The sequence below is a fragment of the Amphiprion ocellaris genome, chromosome 7 (assembly GCF_022539595.1).
Source record: "Amphiprion ocellaris isolate individual 3 ecotype Okinawa chromosome 7, ASM2253959v1, whole genome shotgun sequence".
Lineage (NCBI taxonomy): Eukaryota > Metazoa > Chordata > Actinopteri > Pomacentridae > Amphiprion > Amphiprion ocellaris.
This window is the reverse complement of record NC_072772.1, coordinates 31,470,800-31,493,018: the sequence shown is the minus strand read 5'-3', so window position 1 is coordinate 31,493,018 and position 22,219 is coordinate 31,470,800. Positions and strand designations below refer to the sequence as shown.

Below are 22,219 nucleotides of genomic sequence, written 5' to 3'. Positions count from 1 at the left end.
AAAAAACAATCTCGTAAGAAAAATGTTGGTATTTTTTTTCAGCTGAACTGCAGGCTGTGTACACCTGTAAACACGTATACATGTTAACTTCATGTTCAAGTAAACAAATTCAGCTTCCGTTTTTTTCCTATTTAATGATATTTTTGAGTTCTCTCTCCTTCTAGTCATGGTTGTTCTGTTTCCATAGAGGTGCAGAACTTTATACTGCAGTGAAAAATGATCCCACAGTGAGTAAACACATGACAAGGAGTGAAAAAACACCCAGAAATTGCTCAGCATTCATAGGATTTAAGACTAAACACTCAAATATTTCTTCTGCTACCTCTAATGCACCACATTTTGCAGAGCAGCTTTTATTTATATCTCACAGCTGTTGTTTCTGAGCACACACACACATAAATATCCAATTAAGCAGTTAAAATTAGCTTTATTTTGACGAGATGATGCTTTAACATATAATAATAAAACCAGAAAGTGGCCATTCTGCATGTTGAGAGCTTTTAAGTGGATTTTGCTGATAATATTTTTCTGAAAGTGTGACATTTGCTTACTTTATAATCATTCTGCACGGTTTTATTGCTGCTCTATATATTTATTTTACCACTCTGCTGACTCCTCCCTCCTCTCAGCACGCAGGGAAACAAGAAGCGAGCGAGAAAAAGCAACATGAGCTCCGCATCCTGCGCACCGGATGCCATCCACTCACTCTCTGTTCATTTCACTTGTATCCATCTCGTCCTCTCACTCTCAGAGGTTTCTCCGGTGGAGTGGGTTTCACGCAGCCTGCGGCGGGTGATGGATGGTGGTGTTCGGAGAGCAGCTGTGCTGCACTCGTCTGTTGTGCAGACCGGTTTGTGTAGCCGGTGACCTCCTCTCCACCTGCTCTATTCATCCTCACCTTCCCTCTAACTTTGCATCTATCAGATTCTCCCGCTAACGCTGTCGAATCCTTGGACCGGTGGCACCACAGGCATCCGAGGCACGTGAAGGTTAGAAAACTGTACAAGCAAAGTAAAGATGAAGCTTCAGTACCGGAAGGTGGTAAATTAGTGCTAAATTTCATCAGTGCTTTAGCCTAACATCTACTATGTGCCATTCAGACAGAAAGCTATATTGAATCTGAGTTAAAAAATCTCCCAAAAAAAATACAATATGAACAGCAATTTGGTCAGCTCAGGTCATCTTCCAACTTACACTTACTTTAATTAGATTTTATTTGAAGTCAGTATAATGTCTGAAAATGAAGATTAACATGTTTTGTGCATTTTTCCAGTGTTGGCAACAGCTATGGGCATTTGGAAAAATAAAAAATTAATGAACGAAATTCAACTTTTTTATGACTCAGGGCATTCTAGCTGGGTTGAAGTTATTATAATATCTGAAGGTGTAACCCAAAACTCACTAAAATGTTAAAATACATGTTTTCTTTTTAAAAAAAGAGCCAAAACGACACAATTTATCAGATCCAGAAATGATAAAGACAGAGACAATTGATCAGATTTTCAACTTTTCAATCATGCTTTAGCCTGACATCTAAGATGTACAAGTTAGGCAGTAAAATAAACAAAATCTGAACCTAAAATCTACCAAAAACTAGAACATGACCAGCAGTTTGATAAACTCAACTGTCCTATACAAATGCACTCAATTTATTTGGATTTCATCTGAAGTCAGTATGATATCTGAAAACAGAGATTAACATGTTTTGTGCACTTTTAATATGCTATTATGAGTTACATATAATAGCATATGGATGAAAATGATCGGTTATAGGTAGAGAATCAGCATTTCTGGGATAGTAATGATTCAAAACACTGAGTTTTTCCTGCTTTGATTAAAATAAATAAAACATTAACACCACAGACGGTGTTGTATCGTGTGATTTTTTGCCATACAGTCAATATTATACCCAGTTCCAGTCCTGTGCTCTGATTTTTGGCAGCGTGACCAACATTTTGTTTACATTTCCGTCATATTATGCGTTTGAAGTGGAGGAAACCTGATCTGCCACTAAGATTAAACGTCTGAAGCCAGGAGATAACTGGTGGTTCATGTTGCATAATGGAAAGAGCGTTTGCATTTAACTCCCGGGTTCCGCAGAGCACTTCTCCAGAAAAACTTTAGAGTTTTCCACCAGAGGCTAAACCAACGTGTTATTGTCCAAGTCTTCCCATTACCTAACATTTCACATGAGTTAAACCCGTAATACTATCACACATAAGGAAAGAGTGCAGTCATTTTTTTTTTTTTTTTAAATTTTATGTGTCATTGCAAAACATTTCTTGAGAAGTGAAGGAATGCAAACAGCCAGAGGCGTGGCGCTCTGAAACAAGCCCGAGTTTGTACCATTATCAGTGTATTTACAATCACTGTGGTGATACGAGGAGGAGTCACTGTTTGTTCTTGGTCAACAGGAAGAGCTCAGCATGTGTCACGTCCACAAATAATAGGGGCTATTATGGAAATCCACCGAAAGAGGACCTTAAAATGCTTTGTTCCTGAAAAGCCTATGAGGTATAAAGTAAAAGGTCAAAGAGGAGTAGCTCTCAGTTAGCCGGAAAACATGTGAGCATTGAGGCACAGTGCAGATTATGAGAAACAGCAACAGAGTTTAACCATCTGAATTAGTATGAAAGGCACGTTTTCTTGAAAAATATCATCAAAATGACACCATTTATCACAGTCAGAATCATCCGATTTTCTACTTTTCAACAGTGCTTTAGCTAAACATCTGTTTTGTCAGAAAACTTGAGCAAATCTGAGCATAAAAACTAAAATAAAAAAGTCTTTGTTTATGGCTCTAATAATTTGCCAAAAAAGAAACCATTCGCAGTGTACAGATTTTAAAAAAAATAAGAACATTCTCTGCACCCTGGCACAACTGTCTCACAATCAGTGACTCAGCTGTGACCAACAACTGTGCAACAAAAATTCAGGAACTTTTCGACGGAACTGCAGGCAGTGTTTAGACAAAGCAGAGAGGAGACAAGATTGAAAACAAATTTAAAATGTATTATAAAGTGTCAAGTAGTGGAATATCTGTAAAGACACAAATTGAATGACTGATCTGTGATTGGCTGTTTTGTCAAAAAACACCTAACTGAATTTAAGTTTAAAATTACAATATTTTATCAAAGTCTTGATTATTCTCTTGTGTCTCGCTTAAAAATTTGCCAAAATAATACCACTAGTTCTAACCTGATTCTCCTCTCCTCGGAGAGGAGAATTTACAAACTATTTGCAAACTATTTTATAAACTATTTGCAGTGACCAGATTGTGAAAAAACTGAAAATTTGACCAACAATTGGTTTTCTTCTGAACTGCAGGCTGTGTTTAGACAGAGCAGAGAGGAGACAAGTATGAAAACAAATTCAAAATGTAGTTTAAAGCATGAAGTAGTAGGATATCTGTAGTATGGAAAGCAACATACCTTGAGCTACTAATCTGTGACTTGCTATTTTGTCAGAAAAAACCTAATCAAGTCGAAGTTTAAAGTTATGATATTTCATCAAAATCTTTATTCTCCTGTGCCTGGCTTAAAAAATCGCCCAAAAAAATACCATTTTTTCTCACCTGATTCTTTAAAAAACTAAAAATTCTGCTCTCCTCAGCACAATTTAAAAATCTGGCAAAAATAAACCATTTGCTCTGACCAGATTCTGCAAAAAACAAAAAAATGTGGTCTTCTGTGGTGCAACTGTAAAGCAATGAGTAACCCAGCTGTGGAAATCGGGTGACAAAAGACTTTCTGGCTGAACTGCAGTCAATATTTAGACAAAACAGAGAGGAGACAAGTCTGGAAACAAACTGAAAATGTAGTATAAAGCATGAGCATAGTATGTAGAACCACGTACCTTCAACTATGAATGTATGACGCATTTTTGTCAGAAAACCGGATCAAATCTAAGTTTAAAATTAGGCTATTTCATTAACAAAAAAAATTATTCTGCATGTCACGCTTAAAAATTTGACAAAAAAATACTACTTGCTTTGACAATATTCTATATATATATGTAAAAAAAAAAAATCGCCTCTCTTTATTGATTCTGCTTGACCAATAGTGAAGTAAGCAAAATTCACAGACTTTCAGCTGAACTGCAGGCTGTGTTTTTATACAGCAGAGAGGAGAAATAAATTACAAATCTAAGCAGTAAAATATATTTATTATTTAGAGGCCACAAACCTTGAACTACCAAAACCTACCAAAACCTAAGTTTAAAATTATGATATTTCATCAAAATTTTCTTTATTCTCTTACGCCTTACTTAATAAAATCACAAAACAAATACCACCGACAATCCAGATTCTATAAAAAAAAAGAAAAATTTTCTCCTCAGTCCACCCGAAATAATTAATAACTTAACAAAAATTCAGAAATTTTTCAGCTGAGCGGCAGGCAGTGTTTAGACAGAGCAGAGAAGAAACAAATACACAGTTAAATCTCTATAGTATGTAGAGCCACTACTTTTTACAGTATTGGTAACACTTGAATGAATTAATGCACTTGTTGATTCCGCTCTTTATGTTTTTTCTAAAATAAATCATTAACAATATCCACAATGTTAAGATTTACACCTTTTTAACGGTGTCATACTGCACAGAAGACATTTCTGAGTGCTCTCTACCTCTAGCCATGATTGTTCTGTTTCCACAGAGGTGCAGGACTTAATATTTCAGTGGAAAAATGAGCCCACAGTGAGGAAAAATGCGTCGAGTTGCAAAAAACATACCCAGGGACTGCTCGCAGTTTAGGTGGTTAAAGAAGTTTCGTGTTTCATAAACGAGGAATGAAATGCAAATTTGTCATTTGAAAGCTCCTCGTGAAATGTGTGTTTACCCGCGGCACAAAACACCGTCGTTGCAGACACGCTGTGTTTCTGCAGAAAGCTGCAGCAGCCTGTATTGTCCCAGCAAATTGTCCCTCAACAATTTAATGATTGTGTAAGAGACGTTCCAGCCACACATCTGCCACCGACTGTTCTCACCGATCCAGACATAATAACGAAAAAAAAGTCTCTAAAATAATCCTGTGCTGTTTGACAAAGACATCATGCTGCAGGGATTAGAGTGCCATGGAACAAAAATCTCATTCATTTGCGGAGCCATTGTTTGGGGACAGGAAACATGGAGGGATTGTGGCTCTGAGCCTTCGCATGGAGAGATGGGATACAGCAGAATCCATCTCCCTCTTTTTACACCCAGATCCATCCTTAGCACATTTGCATTATTCATATAAACCTATTAACTTGACATGGGTGCTGGTCTGGCCCTTTTAATCACATCCTTCGAGCTATAGCCCACCTCCCTTTGGAGTATTTCATTTTTTTTCTTTTGATTCAGCTATAATTAAAGTACACTGACGAATATGAGGCCGAACCTCTGATGTTCATTTCTCTGGAACATTACGCGAACATCACAAACAATGAATAATTCAGAGGAGCTCGTTATCGTATCTGATCTGATAGAAAGGCCTGACAAATAATGGACCGGAGAGGTGAGGCGAAAGAGGTGTGTAGCATCTGATCAGAGGCCTCCAACGAAGCCCCCTAACATGCTCCATTACATAATTAAGCAGAAAGCCAGTGAATCGCCTCCTTCTCGCCAGCGCCTTATGTCTATGTCTCGTTCTCCATCTGTCTCCTCTGGTCTCTCGGTTCAAAACCCAGCAGAGCGGCAGAGAAAGCCTCTGTAATTTGACGGGGGCATGAGACCTGAAACGGTGAGAAAAACCCTGTAAGAACAGGCTCCGAAGCTGCTTAATTATTCCAAAAAGAGCTAAAGGGACCGTTTTAATTACACGGCGGCCGCGCAAATGCATCATAACGAGACGTTCTGGGTTGTTGATAGGTGCAACAGCTGGACACACAGCCAGGAAACAGCGTCAGACAGAAACGGCTCCAGGACTGAAGTTGAGAGCGAACTGAGGGGGATTTTGGAGACCCTGCTCTCATCCGTATTCCCGTCTCAGCCACCAAGAAGTTGCCACTCTAGTTGTGTGTTTGCTGTCCCATGAATCCCCCCCACCCCCAAACCTCCTCTCTGCCAAAAATGCTCTTGAATTGTAGCCCATTTCACAGTCCAGTGCAACTGCTAATGGCTTTTTCATCCCAGAAAAAGCGGCACAACTCAATCAGCAAGAGGCTTTTGGATGGAGGAAGGGTGCCGGAAAGTGTCTTGCATCACGGAGGAAGATGCGTTTTCCCCCGACAAACACAGGAAGAAGCCTTGTTTCGGGACTCTTCGTTATTGCAATCCTCCGAGGCAGCGGCTGAGGTTTTTCTTTTCTGTAAGTCGCAGACAGAGAGGCATGTGGCTCGCAAACTCCCAGGCTATATCTGACATTTAATAAAGCAGAATACAGCCATGTTGCCACCGCTGATTACACTGATGCTGCAGGAGACGGAGGAGGTGGAGGGTTGCGTATGACAGCCCAGGCGGATGGAGAAACGGGGAGTAATAAAGCAGAGGCCTCCTCGCAAGACCCCCCTTCTCCTGCTGACCCTGTGTGTCTGTGTGAGTTTATGGCCACCGTCTGAGGGGGGAAATAAGATTGTGCTTTATTGCTCAACAAGCCTCCCCAGCAATAATAGCCTCCCCCCGTCTCCTTTAGCCATCCGTTCTCAGAGACATTAGCTCCCCATCCAGCCTGGATCCGCTCAATCTGCAGCTCAAGGCCAGAATTAGTCAACTGAATCAGACTCCAATATCGCTCCACGTCACCTCTGCCTATGGCGCCCATGCATCAAAATCCAGTCTTTCTCTGCACTGGCGGATCACCTGATGCGAAGGGGCCATTTACAACCATCTAAGTGCACGCGTGAAGATTCCCCCGGACCTTGAACTACTCATTAGAGCTTACCTAAGCATTTGTAAGGCACCACGATGTGTGCGTGGCCTTTGCACACCTTCTTCTCCTTCTTGCACCAGTTCTCGATGCGAATGGGCTGGTTGGCCTCCACCACGTTGGTGATTTGGAGCTCCGGGTACATCTGTCGGAGGGAAAAAAAAAAAGAAGACGCAAATAATGAGAGAGGAGTTTTGTGCATGCGAGAAGGTGCGATAAGAGGAGCTTCAATGGGTTGCTTTAATCCACGCTTTACACTCTCTAGAAGCCATCTGCACAACTCTTTCCCCAAAATGCCATCAAAATGTCAGAAAAAAATGTAACTGAAGCCAGAGAAAATGACAGTCACATGGTCTGGTAACTGAAATGCCAGCCACTATACTGTAAATAATATGTGTCTGTTAGGACGAGCTCAAAAGCCTCTCTAATGACAAATCACAGTGAAATGAAAATTGCCTTTTTCCACCTTGCTAGCCAGCTCCCTTTAACACAACACAGAGCTATTCAGCCTGCAGAGCTACACAAATGTCCTTAACACTAAATTTCACCAACTAATAGTTCTGCAAGAGTAAATAATGACATATTTCAATCTGTTAATTGTTTTCTTATTTAGTTTTTTGGTCTATAAAATGCTAAACAAAAAAAAAAAAAAAAAAAAAAAAGTTAAAAATGTCCCTTAAAGTTTCCTGAAGCTCATGATCGTTTCCTCAAATGTGTTGTTTTGGCCGCAACCCAGAAGAAATTCAATTTAGTGTCATAGGAGAGGAAAGACACACAAAAATATTCAAATTTAAAAAGCAGGAATCTTTGGCTAAACGCCTGGAAGAATTTTGTTTGTGAAAGTATTTTGCAGCACTCAACATGAGCCCATAAAGACGACAGAAAAGGTAATAAATTAAAGTTGTGTCGTGCAGAATGGCTGCTGCTGCTGTTGTTGTCCTTGTATTAGTATCTTAAAATTGCTTTCTGAATTGTGGGGATTTTAAACAATCACTCCAAACAGATCGATGGTATTCAATAGTTGACAAATGCTCAGTTCATTTGTTGCGGCTCCACATACCTCTGCAAAGCTTCAGATATAATTTTATTGTATTGATTTACTGTGAACTTACTACTAAACTGATTCCTTTTCTTGCCACAAGTCAGATGAGAATTATAATGCCTACCTGTTAGATATAGAGCTTACTTTAGCAAAAAAAAGATTGGAAATAAACAACCGGACTGGAAAATATTCCCATCAGCTAAAGCTTAAGTTCACTAATCAACACATCAAGCTTGTCGAGTTTATTGCTTCTTGTTTATTGCACCGACATGAGATTGGTTTTGATTTTCTCATCTTTCAGCTGTCAGCAAGGCAGTAAACGTGTGTGCTTCCAGAAAATGTCAAACTCTTCTTTTAATTCTCAGTAAATGACATTTACAATTCTTCCTGACAGACATTAGCATGTTTATCTCAAAAAGTAGTAAGACTGCACTGAAATTCAACTACAAGACTCAATTAGATGATTTTTTAAAAAACAAAGTTGCACATTCAAATCTACTTTTAACTTTCTGAACATCAAGCAGGTTTTCCTCACTGTGGGCAATTTTTTACTGCATTATAAAGTCTTGCACCTCTATGGAAACATCACAACCATGACTAGAAGTAGAGAGGACTCAGAAATGTCTTTTGTGTAGTATGACATGGTTACAATTCAATAAATAATTAAACAAAGAAAAACGAAAGCGGAATTTCTTCGATTATTTGTTATAAAAATTTAATTCTAATACTGTAAAAAAAAAAATATGGTGGCTCTATATATTCTGGATATTTCACTTACTTCTTTAAAAATTGCCTCTTTTTTGTGCTCCTGCCTGCAGTTCAACCTAGTTTAACTGAAAACATTCAGAATTTTTGTCAGGCGACTGTTGGTCACAGCTGAATCACTCATAGCTTCCCAGTTGTGTCAAGGAATGCAGAATTTTTTGTTTTTTATAGGATCTGGTTAAAGCAAACACTTTATTTTTTTGCAGATTTTTATATGACATGAGACATGTAGAATAAAGTGACTTTGATGAGATATTGCAATTTTATGCTTAAATTTGGCTAACTTCTCTCAGGAATCGCTCTGTTTTTACAGTTTCTGGCTCTGATAAATGGTGTAAATTCACCAATTTTTTTAAACGACAACATGCCTTTCAAACCTGTGGGTGGGTTTTGTGGCACAGAGGGTTAAAACTAAACCAAGCTCTGCTCCTTTCCGACTGACCTTTTGGCCTGAATTGCATCACTTCTAGACTGACGGGATCGAAGCCTGTCTGTGTCGCATTGACTTACCTCCTGGCAGTACTGCAGCACGCCCTCTTTGGTTCCTACGCAGCTCTTGGTTCCGGATGGGTCGGGCTCCCAGCGGCCGGTCTGGATGTTGACGTGCATGTTGAGCTTTCCGCAGAACATGGCCACCTGCGGCTCGGCTACGGCGAACCCTGTGCCGGCATTGGCTGCTAGCGCCTGCAGGAGGACAGAGAAAGAGACAGAAACGTGGGTTGATGCACTCGATCATCGCAGAGCTCGTAAAAGCCGGGGAATATTCCGGCTGACAGGCTTGAGAAACTGTCGGCATCGCTCGCTCTTCTCATAAAAAACACTTCTGTACTCAGAAGTCTGACCACATAAAGCGGCTCATGTGCTGCAGTAGATAAGAGGAGATGGGATGCTGCAGCGCTGAGAGCAGAGGAGTTCGGACTGGAGGAGAATTAAATGCACCTCAGGAATGTTTGGCTGCGTTAATGCTTAAATAAGTAGAAGTTTGATTGGATTAGTGTACAAGGGTTTTGCTCTGGGAGTAAAAATTAAAAAAATGGGTTAGTCTGTCGTGGCTCACAAACCAGGACATTCCTAGTTGAGGAGGGCACAGATTTCTGAACCTCCTGGGACCAAAATCTTTCCACAACAGATCATTTATTCCTCAAAGTAAACAATCAGCATTCCTTCTAGCAGCGGCAACATCAGGTATAATGCGGCGGAAACAAGTGTTAGCATAGGATTTATTGAGTACTTCTGTAGAATTTCTGTCTTCCCATCTTTGTTTGCCTCCCCGCCATCCGAACACGAGAGGAAATCTGTTATCTGTGTCCTCTCTGTCAGTATTTACTGAACTATGCAAGCAGGAAGCTTCAGCACCCGGCCCTGCCCCAACTTCACTCTAAACAACACTCTTTTTAGAAAATGGACACATTCAAAACCGCTGCTTTCACATGGTTGGCTTTCAAATGACTCTGTAAGTCACGGGCTGCTACCGCTCGACTGATGCTCGGGGTGTCACTGCGCGGGACTCTAATTAATCAGTGAGGCGTTGCAGCTCTGCATGCCAAACCGTCCCAAAGCACACACCAGGGAGCCTCCTGACGGGAAGTGGAATGGAACTGATCCCCTCCTGATTGTCACAACATCATCGGGCCGAGTAAACAGGCCTTGGATCCGGGGAGCGAGCCGGACAAACCGTTTTCTGTGTCTGAAAACCTTCAGGAGACGTGGACAGAGACGTTTTATTGCGGGACAAAACGGCTGAAGAGGGAAGACTTGAGTAACAGAGTGTCGGACAAAGCTCTCGGTCTAATCGTGTGCAGGCGGACAATAGCTGCAGAACAGAGCAGAGCGAGGACAAAACAAGTGCTGTGTAATCAGCAGTTGGCTGTAGCCAGAGCTGAGTCTGCACACACGCACGCACACGCACACGCACACACACACTGAATCCACCCACGCTCACACATATACATTCAGCAGCACGACAGCATAATCATAAAACACATAGAGAACCTCGTAGACGAGTGTTCATTCATACAGACCAGCAAGCACACCTTGGATTGTCGTAACCGAGTCCTGGATGAGCTCTTTGTCCTGCTCCAATCCTTCATCTCTGCACCACCACCACAGGCATAAAGCACTAAAAGAATACAATGCATGCTGATCTCCAACGGGTGGAAGCTGGATGCCAAGATTTCAGGTTATTAACACAGTTATCAAAGAAAGAAAGGAAGCAAAGAGTGGGAATTGAATGCTGCAGCAACTGAAGCAAATTCAGGATAGCAGAGAGCTACAGTATCTCTCACTGAAAGAGTCAGTTTGACTCACATTATATTTAAAAAATACACATACAAAAGGTTTCAAGATGAAGTTGTTATTCTTATGCTGGGGGTCGACCAATATAGTTTTTTTAGGGCCAATATCAGTCACAGTTCTTCGTAATAAAGGAAAAATGGAGAACTGATAATTAGAAGTGACATAAATTTGGAGGAAAACTGGTGTCAGACTGTAGAATAGCACAAATATTATCGCAAAACTTTTTTTAATAAAAGAGAACTTTTTGACATTTTGCCATTACCGTTGACAACGAGCACCCAATCAGACAGCACTGTGGGCGGGACATCTTTCAGAACTACGTTTGCTTTCCAATATTCATGCTAACAGACTATATAATATGCGAGAATAAAGATTCAGCATGTTTCAGTAGAACTAAATGGAATTTATTTACTATCGTTGCACATTTGCAACAAAGTGAATCAATAATCTGACAGTGCATAATAAATAAAAACAAAGTGCACAAGTAGGCAGTATGAATAGCTAGCAGGCATTTGTTTTGATTCACTGTATGTTAAACGTAGTATTCCAAAAACACCTGGATGTTGTGCTACATCTGGTCATGTTTTGCTGGATTCTTAACAACAATCTTCTGTGTAGTTACGCTGCAAATGTCGTGGTGTTTTGCACAAATATAAACAAGTTTTAGCTGCCAGGAGAGCAAAACAAATGACAGCTCATTCTGCAGTACAGAGTGTGACAGACAAAGTTTAAAGCCCAACATTATGATGTAGTGGTACATGTCAATTGTATAAATACCGCAAGAAACACTACGTACTTTGTGAGGGCAGATGGTGGATGAACTTGAAGTAGAAAGAACGTGATTTGGAATGCAGCCAGTGAATACAGACTGACAGAGATGGTTGTATCACAGCCAACACTGTTGTAAGTTGACATATTTTTTCTGAAATCGGTTAAGAAAATACCCCAAAATTCTGAATATTGGCTCCAATAATCAGCCAAATTGATAATCGGTCAAACCCTACTCCTAAAGATTCAAAATGACAAAATAAAAAAGCTGGAATTTTGTGTTTTTCTTTATATTTCTCCAGATATTTAGATGTTTTCTCTATGCTCCTTTCTCCACTTCGTTATCTATTGTTTTTTGCGTTCTTGCATATTTTTAAATCAAATTTATCTCAAATCAGTAAAAAAACAACAACAAAATGCTGAATACTGGCTCCAATAATCAGCCAAATTAATAATCAGTCAACCCCTACTCCCAGTGACCTGCCAGTAAAATAAATAAGCTGGATTTTTGTATTATTATTTCTATTTCTTTAGATGTCCTGATGCTTTTTAAATGCTGCTTGCTCCACTTTATTTTATTTATGGGTCTTGCCTACTTTGTAAAGCGTCTTTGAGTGTCTTGAAAAGCGCTTTGTAAGTATTATTGTTATCATAGATTTGTACCAATTACACTATACTGCACTGCTTTTACATCTGTAAATATAATGTACTGCTATCTGTAAATATCTATCTACTTGCACACTAGCCAGGCAGTATTTTACAGCACCGCGGTTACCGATAAAGTTGACTTTGACTTTAGATGTATGGACAAATTGTTCTATTTTGGGTGTTTTTTTAAAGTCTTCATGGAGTCCTACTGTTAGCTAGGTTACAAGTATATTATTTACTGTATGTTGTGTAAATACAAACATCTTATTGCGAGATGAACTGCAGGGAGAGCGCAGGCTGAAAAGGCAGCAGCTAATGGGGATCCACACAGACAAACATTCCTGTTTGCTCTCCTCCCTCTCGCTGCTTTGTCAGATCTCCACAGAGGTTGGGAGGAAACGAGGGAGAAGAAGAAGCACATTAGGGAGGCGGTGACGGTCTGACCACAAAAACAAGCGTTCAGGGCGTCCCGACACCCGTTTGACTCCTTTTTTTTGTTTTCAACTTGTACAAGGCAGAGTGGAGCTGGGTAATACCGGCTGATCTGCAGTCACATGCCTGTTTACTGGTTGAGAAAAGAGCTGCTGTGGACCAGACGTGCACAAAGAGAAATGCCACGGGGGCATCGGAGAGGAGCGGCGTGTAGCTGCAGAGGGCCTGAGGGAGGGAAGGGCAGCGGGTCAGGTGAAGATCGTCTTGTTTGTGCTCTCTGTCTGTTCGTCAGTGGTACCTGAAGCAGAAGGACGAGAAAACAGAGCCGACAGCGAGTTCTGCTGACGGTGACATCCTCAGTAGGAGATGCACATGACTGCGAGAGACAAAAGTCGCCTCTGTTCTCGAGACAACATCTCGAAAGTGACAGAATTTTTATCGTGGATGTGACTCAGCCTTGGACGGCACAGAACTGCAGTGTCGATGTCTCAGTTTTTTTTACTATCGATTTGCTCCATCAGCCAGAAAAATTGAATCCGAAGAAGAAAAATGAGAAATAATAGAAGCAACTATTGGCTGCGGATGAATTCAAACAACTGACCAGTTTAGTTTGTATTTTGAAAATGATTCATGGACGCCCTTTTTTACCCTTGTAGCAGATGAATACACCATTAATCTGGTTTTCTAATGAGCAAACACACAAATTAGAGGCAAATCTGTCCTCCTTTATAGTGATAAAAGCAGAAAAATTGTGTTGTGGGGTGTCTACTCTAGTTTCAATTACTGTCTGCACTAAAAAAAACAGCGTTTGGGCTCAACAAACAAAACTAAAGCAACAGTTGTGTTGGAAAAAGCAGAAAAATTGTGTTATCTGGTGATGTTACAGACCATTTACTGTCTACATCTGGTTTATGTTACCATCTACACTATAAAAATCAATGTTTAGGCTCAACAGGCCAAAATAACGCAACAATTTGCACCAATCTTTTTGATTTACGACGATTTCTAATGAAATGATGTTCAACTAACGCGCTATTTTGAGTTACAGGAACTAGCTTTTCAACTACAAATAAATATATTTTCAATTTCTAGTCTAAACCATCTAAAATTGTCCAGACTTGTTAAGATAGAGACAACTGAAAAAGAAAATTACAGTTACCTCAACTTAAATCTAGTTTTAAATCAACTAGTGCAAAAAAAATTACTTGAAATTACACATAATATTAAGTTGATGCAACATAATTATGTCAATTATTAAAATATGCAGTGGAAAAAAAAATGTTTTTTTGTGATGTTACAGAGTGTTTACTGTCTATATATAGTTTGTGTTACTGTCTACACTAAAAAAAAGCAAATGAATCCAAATCACTGACCAGTTCAGCTTGTACTTCTAAAACGACACATGGGTGTGCACACAAACACTCCTTTTTATCAACACAACAGATGAATATAACATTAATCTTGTTTCCTTGTAAGCAAACACACACATTAGAGGCAAATCTGCCTAATTCTGTGACGTTACAAAGAGTTTATTGGCTATATTTAGTTTAAGTTGATGTCTACAGTCTAAAAAAAAAAAAAAAAAAAAACATGTTTTGGCTCATTAAACTAAATTAACGCAACAGTTGTGGTGGAAAAAGCAGAAAAATTGTGTCATTTTGGAATATTACAGTCTTCACTGTCTATATCTAGTTTATATTACTGTCTACACTCTAAAAAAAAGAATGGTCTTGAGTCAACATCTGGAATTTTAACATAGATGTGACTGTTTTTACATCACCTAAAATCGGTTTGTTCTGTTGAGCAGCAAAATGGGATCAGAGGAAGAAAAATGAGAAATACTAAAAGTAATTCTTGGCTGCGGATGAACCACTGGCCACTTTAGTTTGTATTTCTGCTTTGATTTAATGTAATCTGACTCCTGCTTAAAGGTCGCATGAAATAACATCGACTGTAATTTTCTTTCCACACGAGGCAGAAGTTCAGGCCGGGACAAGAATGACTTTGTTTTAAAGTTCAAAAGCAGAATGAATCAAAGATCATAAAACTGGCAGCGGCAGCAGCCCCTTGAGGATCACCGGCTTGATGATTTTGATGATGGTGGTTGCAAACCGACACCTCGATGAACAGCTCGGTTTTATGAGGCAGGAACGGGTTGGTTGGTTTTGCTTCGACACCTGTAATCACATTTTATACTTTGGGATAAGAAAGGTTGAGTCATGAACAACATCTTGACGAGTTACAGGAAGAGGAGTCGGTGAAAGGTGGATTTTTTTTGAGCATTCGTATGCGTAATTGAGCTATTTTCTACTAAAATAAACCTTTTGGTGATTAATTTTGATCCAGACTGCATCATTTCTGATTTTGGTATCGACTGTTGCTGCGATAAACACTCACTTTCTGGAAAATAACAAGGAGCCGCCACACCTAACAAGCCATTGAGCCTCCTCATCTCTCGTTACTGACTCACCGTGAGATGTTATATCATGTGTAAGTGTGAACACCTGCTGCTGTGAGTAGGCAGAGACAAAAGAAGGGAAGGAGAGAGGGAGTGGAAGTTGGGAAGAGGGCGAGACAGACGAAAGCTCGGGCAAACACGTTAAATTGACAGGAGTGACGGGAAACGTGCGCCGGTTGGCTTCGGTCCCGGTTTGGAAATATCCTTCTCAAATGAACGCAGGCCGTAATGCGATAAAGAAACGGGGCGAGAGGCGGCGTGGAGGCTGCAGAGACAGGCCTGCCACCACAGACGCTCGTCAAAATAAATAATAAAAAAAAAAAAAAAAAGAAAAAAGATGTGTGGGCTGAGGATCGTTTAGCTCGTTTTCACTCCTCGCTGCAAACACACACCAGTATGCTGCCACTGCTGCCGCCTTCCCAGTCTGCCTCCAGCACACAAACATGTTTTATTGGCCTGCTCTGTGTGCTGAGCCAAGATTCGCATAAAACAAGCGAAGACATGACAGCGCTTGTTGGGAAATAACGCATGGAACATCGGACGCGCACACAAACAAACGCTCCTTTTTAATTCCTCCTAACAGATGAATATACCATCAGTGTGGTTTTCTAATGAGTGCACACATTAGTGATGAATCTGTTCGCCTCTGTAGTGGAAAGAGCAGAATAATTGTGTTATTTTGTGATGTTGCATAGCATTTACTGTCTATATCTAGCTTAAGTTTCTGTTGACACTCTAAAAATCAATGTTTAGGCTCCACAAGCAAAACAAACGCAACAGTTGTAGTGAAAAACGTAGAAAAATTGTGTTGTTTTGTGATGTTACAGAGCATTTACTGTCTATATCTAGTTTAAATTACTGCCTAGACTCTAAAAAAATCAATGTTGGGGCTCAACAAGGAAAACTAACTCAACAGTTGTAGTGAAAAAAAGCAGAAAAATGTTGTTATCTTGTGATGTTACAGCGCATTTACTGTCTATATCTGGTTTAAGTTACTGTCTACACACAAAATCAATGTTTAGGCTCAACAAACAAAACTAACACAACAGCTGTGAAGGAAAAAGCTGAAAATTTGTGTTATTTTGTACTGTTTACTGTCAATATCTAGTTTAAGTTACTGTCTGCACTCTAAAAACCAATGTTTAGGCTCAACAAACACAACTAATCCCACACTTGTGGTGGAAAAAAATGAAAACTTGTGTTGTTTTGTGACATTATAGAACATTTACTGCCTATATCTAGTTAAGTTACTGCCTAGACTCTTAAAAAATCAATGTTCAGGCTCCACAGGCCAAAATAATGCAACATTTGTGGTGGCAAAAGCAGAAAAATTGTGTTGTTTTGTGACATTATAGAGCATCTACTGTCTATCTGGTTTAATTTACTGTCCACACTCTAAAGAAAACAATGTTTAGGCTTAACAGGCCAAAACTATGCAACAATTTCCATCAATCTTTTTGCGTTACGATGATTTCTACTGAAATTATGTTCAACTAACAAGCTATTCTGAGTTAGAGGAACTAGCTTTTCGACTACAATCCAAGGCACTTATAATCTATACTGTCCAGACTTGTTAAGCTAGAGGAGGCAACTGGTGAAGAAAAATTAACTATCAAGCCAATTTTATTAAGTTACCTCAACTTGAATTTAGTTTTAAATCAACAAACGCAAACATATGAGTTGAAATTACATATAATATTAAGTAGATGCAACATAATAATGTCAATTATCAAAATAATGTTTGAAAAAGGTTAATTTAAATCAGTAAATTTTAAATCAATCTTGAGAATAGGTTCCTTGGTTTACTTTTTAGAGTTTACATCTACTTTATTTGGTCCATCAATGCACTAGGTGTGATGCATGCTATATAAATGTCACTTATTTTTCATTCTAACAAACTTTATAGTGTTATACTCATCCCAAAATAATTAAAAAGATACAGATGGAAGAATAAATTCTCATTTTTGCAGGGTTATTGTGCTGGGATTTGCATTTCTCGCGCTGGGTGATCAACAGCGAGGAGAAATTGATGAAAACGCTGAACGTAGGTGCGATGAAATAACCGCAATTCACAGAAACCAAATTAAGACCCGATAGATTATTTAGCTCGGGCAATTTTAGAGTTGGTGGAACATATTTATTTTTGAGAATAAAAGGCAGAAAATGGGTTTTCCGTGTGAAAATTCTGAAAGGGAGGAAATGAAGCAGCAAGAATACTGATTGTAAGCAGGCACCAGCAGGAAGGAGAGGAGAGTGCAATTAAGACTAGCTGTAAAAAAAAAGAGGAAAAGAAAAAAAAAGAGCTAGTATTCTTTAATGAGGCTTTAGAAAAAGCCTCCTGGACCAGTACGGGTCAGTTATTACATGACCTACCACACAGCATCTGGGCAGGATCCAGGGAAGCTAATCCAATCTGTGTGTGTGTGTGTGTGTGGTCTCAGGTTGACCACTCGGGGCAGTGTGTGAGCTCTGGACACACACCGAGAGGATGCTGGGAAAAGTGGAAATGAATACACAAGGGCCTCGTGATGATCCTCCAACACAAACACACAGGTGGGAGCTTTTGAATTTGCCAAAAAACAAACAACCAAAAACCCCTCCGAGGCCAGACAAGTCTAATAAACACGGTGCCTGGCTGACATTTCTGACAAACACTTTCCTGGTTGCATATAAAAACAGCCACACTGCATCCAGCTCCAGTGTCAACAGAGTCTATAAACTTTGCAGGCCTCGCTGAGCGGTGGCAACCGGTCTAATTTTGGCAGCGGCATGGTGAAGCCATCCTCGCTGTCTGGCCCTTTTTTAAAAGCAGACTGAGGTAGGTTCCCAGAATGCTTAGTGTCCATGTGACCGTGCAGAGAAATGCCCGGCATCATTAATCCACCTAATCCTTCCCTGTGGTGACTTAATACTTAAACAAGATATGCGGTGGTGGGAAAGCCGCGCACACATGTACAGGAGTCTGACCTGCATGTACGATGCACCAGGACACGAAGTGAATATTGATTTCCGTCTCTGATTGCTTGCAATAAAAAGTGTTGATGTTTACGAGGAGGAGGGTTAGCGGCAATTATTGTGCTAATATGAGGAGGGGAGGAATCGGAGCATTTATATTTCTGCATTAGTTTCTATTAAAGCCATTAGAGAGCAGCTCTTAGTGTTGCATTGTTTACTGCGGCGTTTGTTTGTTGCTCCCTGTAGAACGGCACATGTATAATATTAAACCCCTTTAAATCACACGCACGCAGCGTTTTGAGTCGCTGATCAGTGAATACTTGCTCAGAAGACATGAAAAGACCCCGATTTGAGCTGTGACATTTAAAAAAAACAGCCACTTTCCTGAACGCAGCATTTCATCAGGTTCATTCTGTGTCACTTGTGAAACAGACGAGACAAGAATCCACACGGCAGACAAAGATGTGTTTTATGACAAGAGCGATTTCGAACACGGATCAGCGTTTAACCTCTGTTTGTGTTTTTGCTTATTCAGATTCAGGTGGATTTAGATGTTTACGTGAGCTGACTGTGGTGGTGCTGGATGGGAATCACAGGAAAAAGACACAATGACGCATGCAAGGGAATTACAGCTGGAAATGTGTACTCAAGAAAAGGGAGAGATTAAGAAAAGAAGGTAGGAACAAGATGAGAACCAATTATCTTCAGTGTTGATTTACTTTTTGATGAAATGAATAATTGCTTAGTGTGTGAACTGACAAAATTTGTCCCTTAGTGGAAGGAAACATCTTATGACTACACAATACTAGAAATAGCTCATATTTTTGCTTTTCTACATTATTTTTCACAGATGACTTGATTAAATATATCTGTGGACTGCAGTGCAGATTTAAATGATCAAACTAATTATTAGCAACAATTTTGCTTTTCTTTCTGTAGCTTAAAAATGAACATACACTTCTTTTTGCAACTAAAGCTACCTTTTCTTTTTTTTTCACCCATTTTTTGCTCATTTTGTTGTGCACATGTGAACCTTGGATGTCAACAAACTCCACAAAAAAAGTTTTAAAAACTCCACGTATCCAAAATCTTTTAAATTGGTGTAAAGAATTCTAATCCGACAGGCTTCTCTTGTAGATTAGTTATTGGAAAACAAGAAACGTGCATGTTTTCTTGTTGTATCAAGCTGTAGCATGATGTGTTGGGAGTTAATACTGCACGTGTGCACATCACCATGCTAAACTAATATACTGCGCAGCTCTACATCCTAATATCTTGCCTCACCTAATCAACAGTTAAACCTTTAGAGAAGCAGAAAAAGCACCTTATTTGAGAGGTTACCACCAGAGAATGGCAAACAAGAAAAGCACTTAGAGGGCGCAATACTCCACCAAGGCTGCTCAGTTGTTGTATCATTTTCAACGGCTGAAACAAACAAAATGACCTTACACTAAGCACGGGCGTGTGCTATGCATGTGTATGTTATGTACGGATACCAAATCGTGTGACCTAAATATGTAGCAGGCGGCGGGAACTGATGAGACTCAGAAACACCCCCACAATTTTAAGTATCTATCTATCTATCTGTCTGTCTGTCTGTCTGTCTGTCTGTCTGTCTGTCTGTCTGTCTGTCTGTCTGTCTGTCTGTCTGTCTGTCTGTCTGTCTATCTATCTATCTATCTATCTATCTATCTATCTATCTATCTATCTATCTATCTATCTATCTATCGTTCTATCTATCGTTCTATCTATCTATCGTTCCTTGTATCATTTCCGACAGATAAGTCCCAATAGGTCTGCAGCGGTGGATTTGTAGTAGAATCACACTCGTGATCGTCAGCAGGCAGCTGATGTAGTGTTCACTTGTTGTCATAGTTACAGTGACATCGTGCCGCTATCTCACAATGATACAGAAATCTTTAACAAATCCATGAATCCAGACCATAAGCCGCATCACTGCCAAAATCTAATCAGGTGGTCCTTGTGTCATTTCTGACCTTCCCTGAAAATTTCATCCAAATCCGTTGGTCCGTTTTTGAATGATGTTGCTAACAGACAAACAGACAGACAGACGGACAGACAAACGTATGCTGATCGTCACATAACTCCACCGTTCCCTGGGGGAGTAAAAATGTTTAAAAACAATCAATTACGAGACTAATGTGCTGTTATCTGCAGTGATTTATCATCTAAAAGACTAATTGTCTAACCAGAATCAGAGAAAAACTGAACAAATAGCCAATAAAATGAAACATAGTGGTCACTCAATGTTTATGCTGTATCTATGATCCATATGACTAAGCTTACGTTCAATTTTCAGTACACCATTTTCATTTTTCTGTCCACTACATGCCATAACATGCCATTAGTCTACCCATATGCGCATATAAGCTAAATGCTGCTGTCGGGAAGCCCGTGGGAAGGCCGAGGCTGGAGCCACTGAGTCTCCATCACAACACAAACAGCTCAGCAGCAGCAGATAACAGATGAGGAGGAAGGAGGACATTCAGCGACACAGTGACACTGACATTTTCCTACTGACCAAATGCCTCCACCGCCGCCCACCGTGGAAAAGGGTAGCCAGTAAAAACAGAATAATGAAAGGAAAAAAAAAGGTGTCATGTTCTTCGACTCTGAATCCAAAAGGGCAACCCCTCACTGCAATGCAAATGAGCTCCTCTGTCTGAGTGAAATGGCCTTTTGTCTTCACCATCTGAAGTGTCCAGAGACTACTGTGGAATTGCCCTATGAGTCACTGCTCCGAACACACGGCGAGAAAAAAAAAAAAACAAGAAAAAAATGTTCCCACAGTTTGGATTCCAGTTAGTGCCACTTGCCCTCCCCTGCAGACAAAACCCGAAGTCGAAAAATTTACAGTTCCACATAAACTCTGTGCTCTTCCTCTTACAAAAAAAGAACCATCATTCACCCTTAGACACTTCCTCTTAGACAGTCAGTCCTCTATGTAAAAGTGATAAATCCGGGTGAAAGTGCATAAATGTTACTTGTAAATAATGTATTCATTCGCTCACTCTTGAATGCAGCTTTTGCACATATAAACAGCACAAAACATGTCATGAATTTGTAGTTATGGCCCAAATTTAAGCTTAGTATTGAGATATTTTATCAAAATCATTTCTTTCTGAGCGTATCTTTAAAATTTTGAGAAAAAGAAACCATTTGCAGCAACCACGTTCTGTAAAAGAACAGCAACAGTTCTGCATTTCTTAGTGTAACTACAAAACTGTGACCGACTCGGCTCCAACAACCAGTCACATGACAAAAATTTAGGGTTTTTTTTTTTGGCCTTTTTGCCTTTATTAGATAGATACAGCATAGACAGACAGGAAAGTAGGGAGAAGAGTTGTGGGGAAGACATACAGCAAAGGGCTGTGAGTGGGAATCAAACCCAGGCCGCTGCGTTGGGGACCAGCCCCTGTACATGGGTCGCCGCTTAAACCGTTGAGCTATCCAGGTGAAATTCAGCTGAATTGCATGCTATGTTTACAGAGCAGAGAACAATTTTTTAAAATGTCAGATTTTCTACTTTCTGATATTCCTTGAACTTCTCATCTGTGACGTACCCCTGTTGGAAAAATTAACCAAATCTAAGCATAAGAAAACACGTCTATCTGTATGCTCCACTCAAAAATTGACAAAAAAAGAAGCCATTTCCTGTAACGATTCTGTAAAAAAAAAAAAAAAATTCTGCATTCTCTGGCGTAACTACAAAACTATAACTGACTCAGGTGCGACCAACAGTCATATGAAAAAAATACTAGTATTTTTTAACTTAATTCAGCTGAACTGCAGGCTGTGTTTACACAGAGAACTATAGAACAAATCCAAAAAATGTAAGATTTTCTACTTTCTGATGGTCCTTCAGTGTAGTATTTTATCAGTAGCCTTTTCTGCATGTTTCACTTTTAAAAATTACCCAAAAAAATAAGCCATTTGCTGTAACCAGATTCTGTAAAAGACTAAAAGTTCTGCGTTCCTTAGTGTACTGAC

General features: G+C 39.7%; 1 protein-coding gene across 5 annotated transcripts in view; it reads right to left on the bottom strand.

The window, feature by feature from the left end:
• Positions 1-22,219, bottom strand: part of aplp2 (amyloid beta (A4) precursor-like protein 2) — a 72,104-nt gene that overhangs the window by 29,907 nt on the left and 19,978 nt on the right. For all 5 annotated transcript variants that reach the window (XM_023283573.3, XM_023283568.3, XM_023283571.3 and 2 more), the window contains exons 2-3: positions 9,163-9,336; positions 6,861-6,990 (exon numbers count right to left, since the gene is read on the bottom strand). In XM_023283573.3, coding sequence (XP_023139341.1) covers positions 6,861-6,990; positions 9,163-9,336 — 304 coding nt within the window. The remainder of the gene's footprint in view (positions 1-6,860; positions 6,991-9,162; positions 9,337-22,219) is intronic.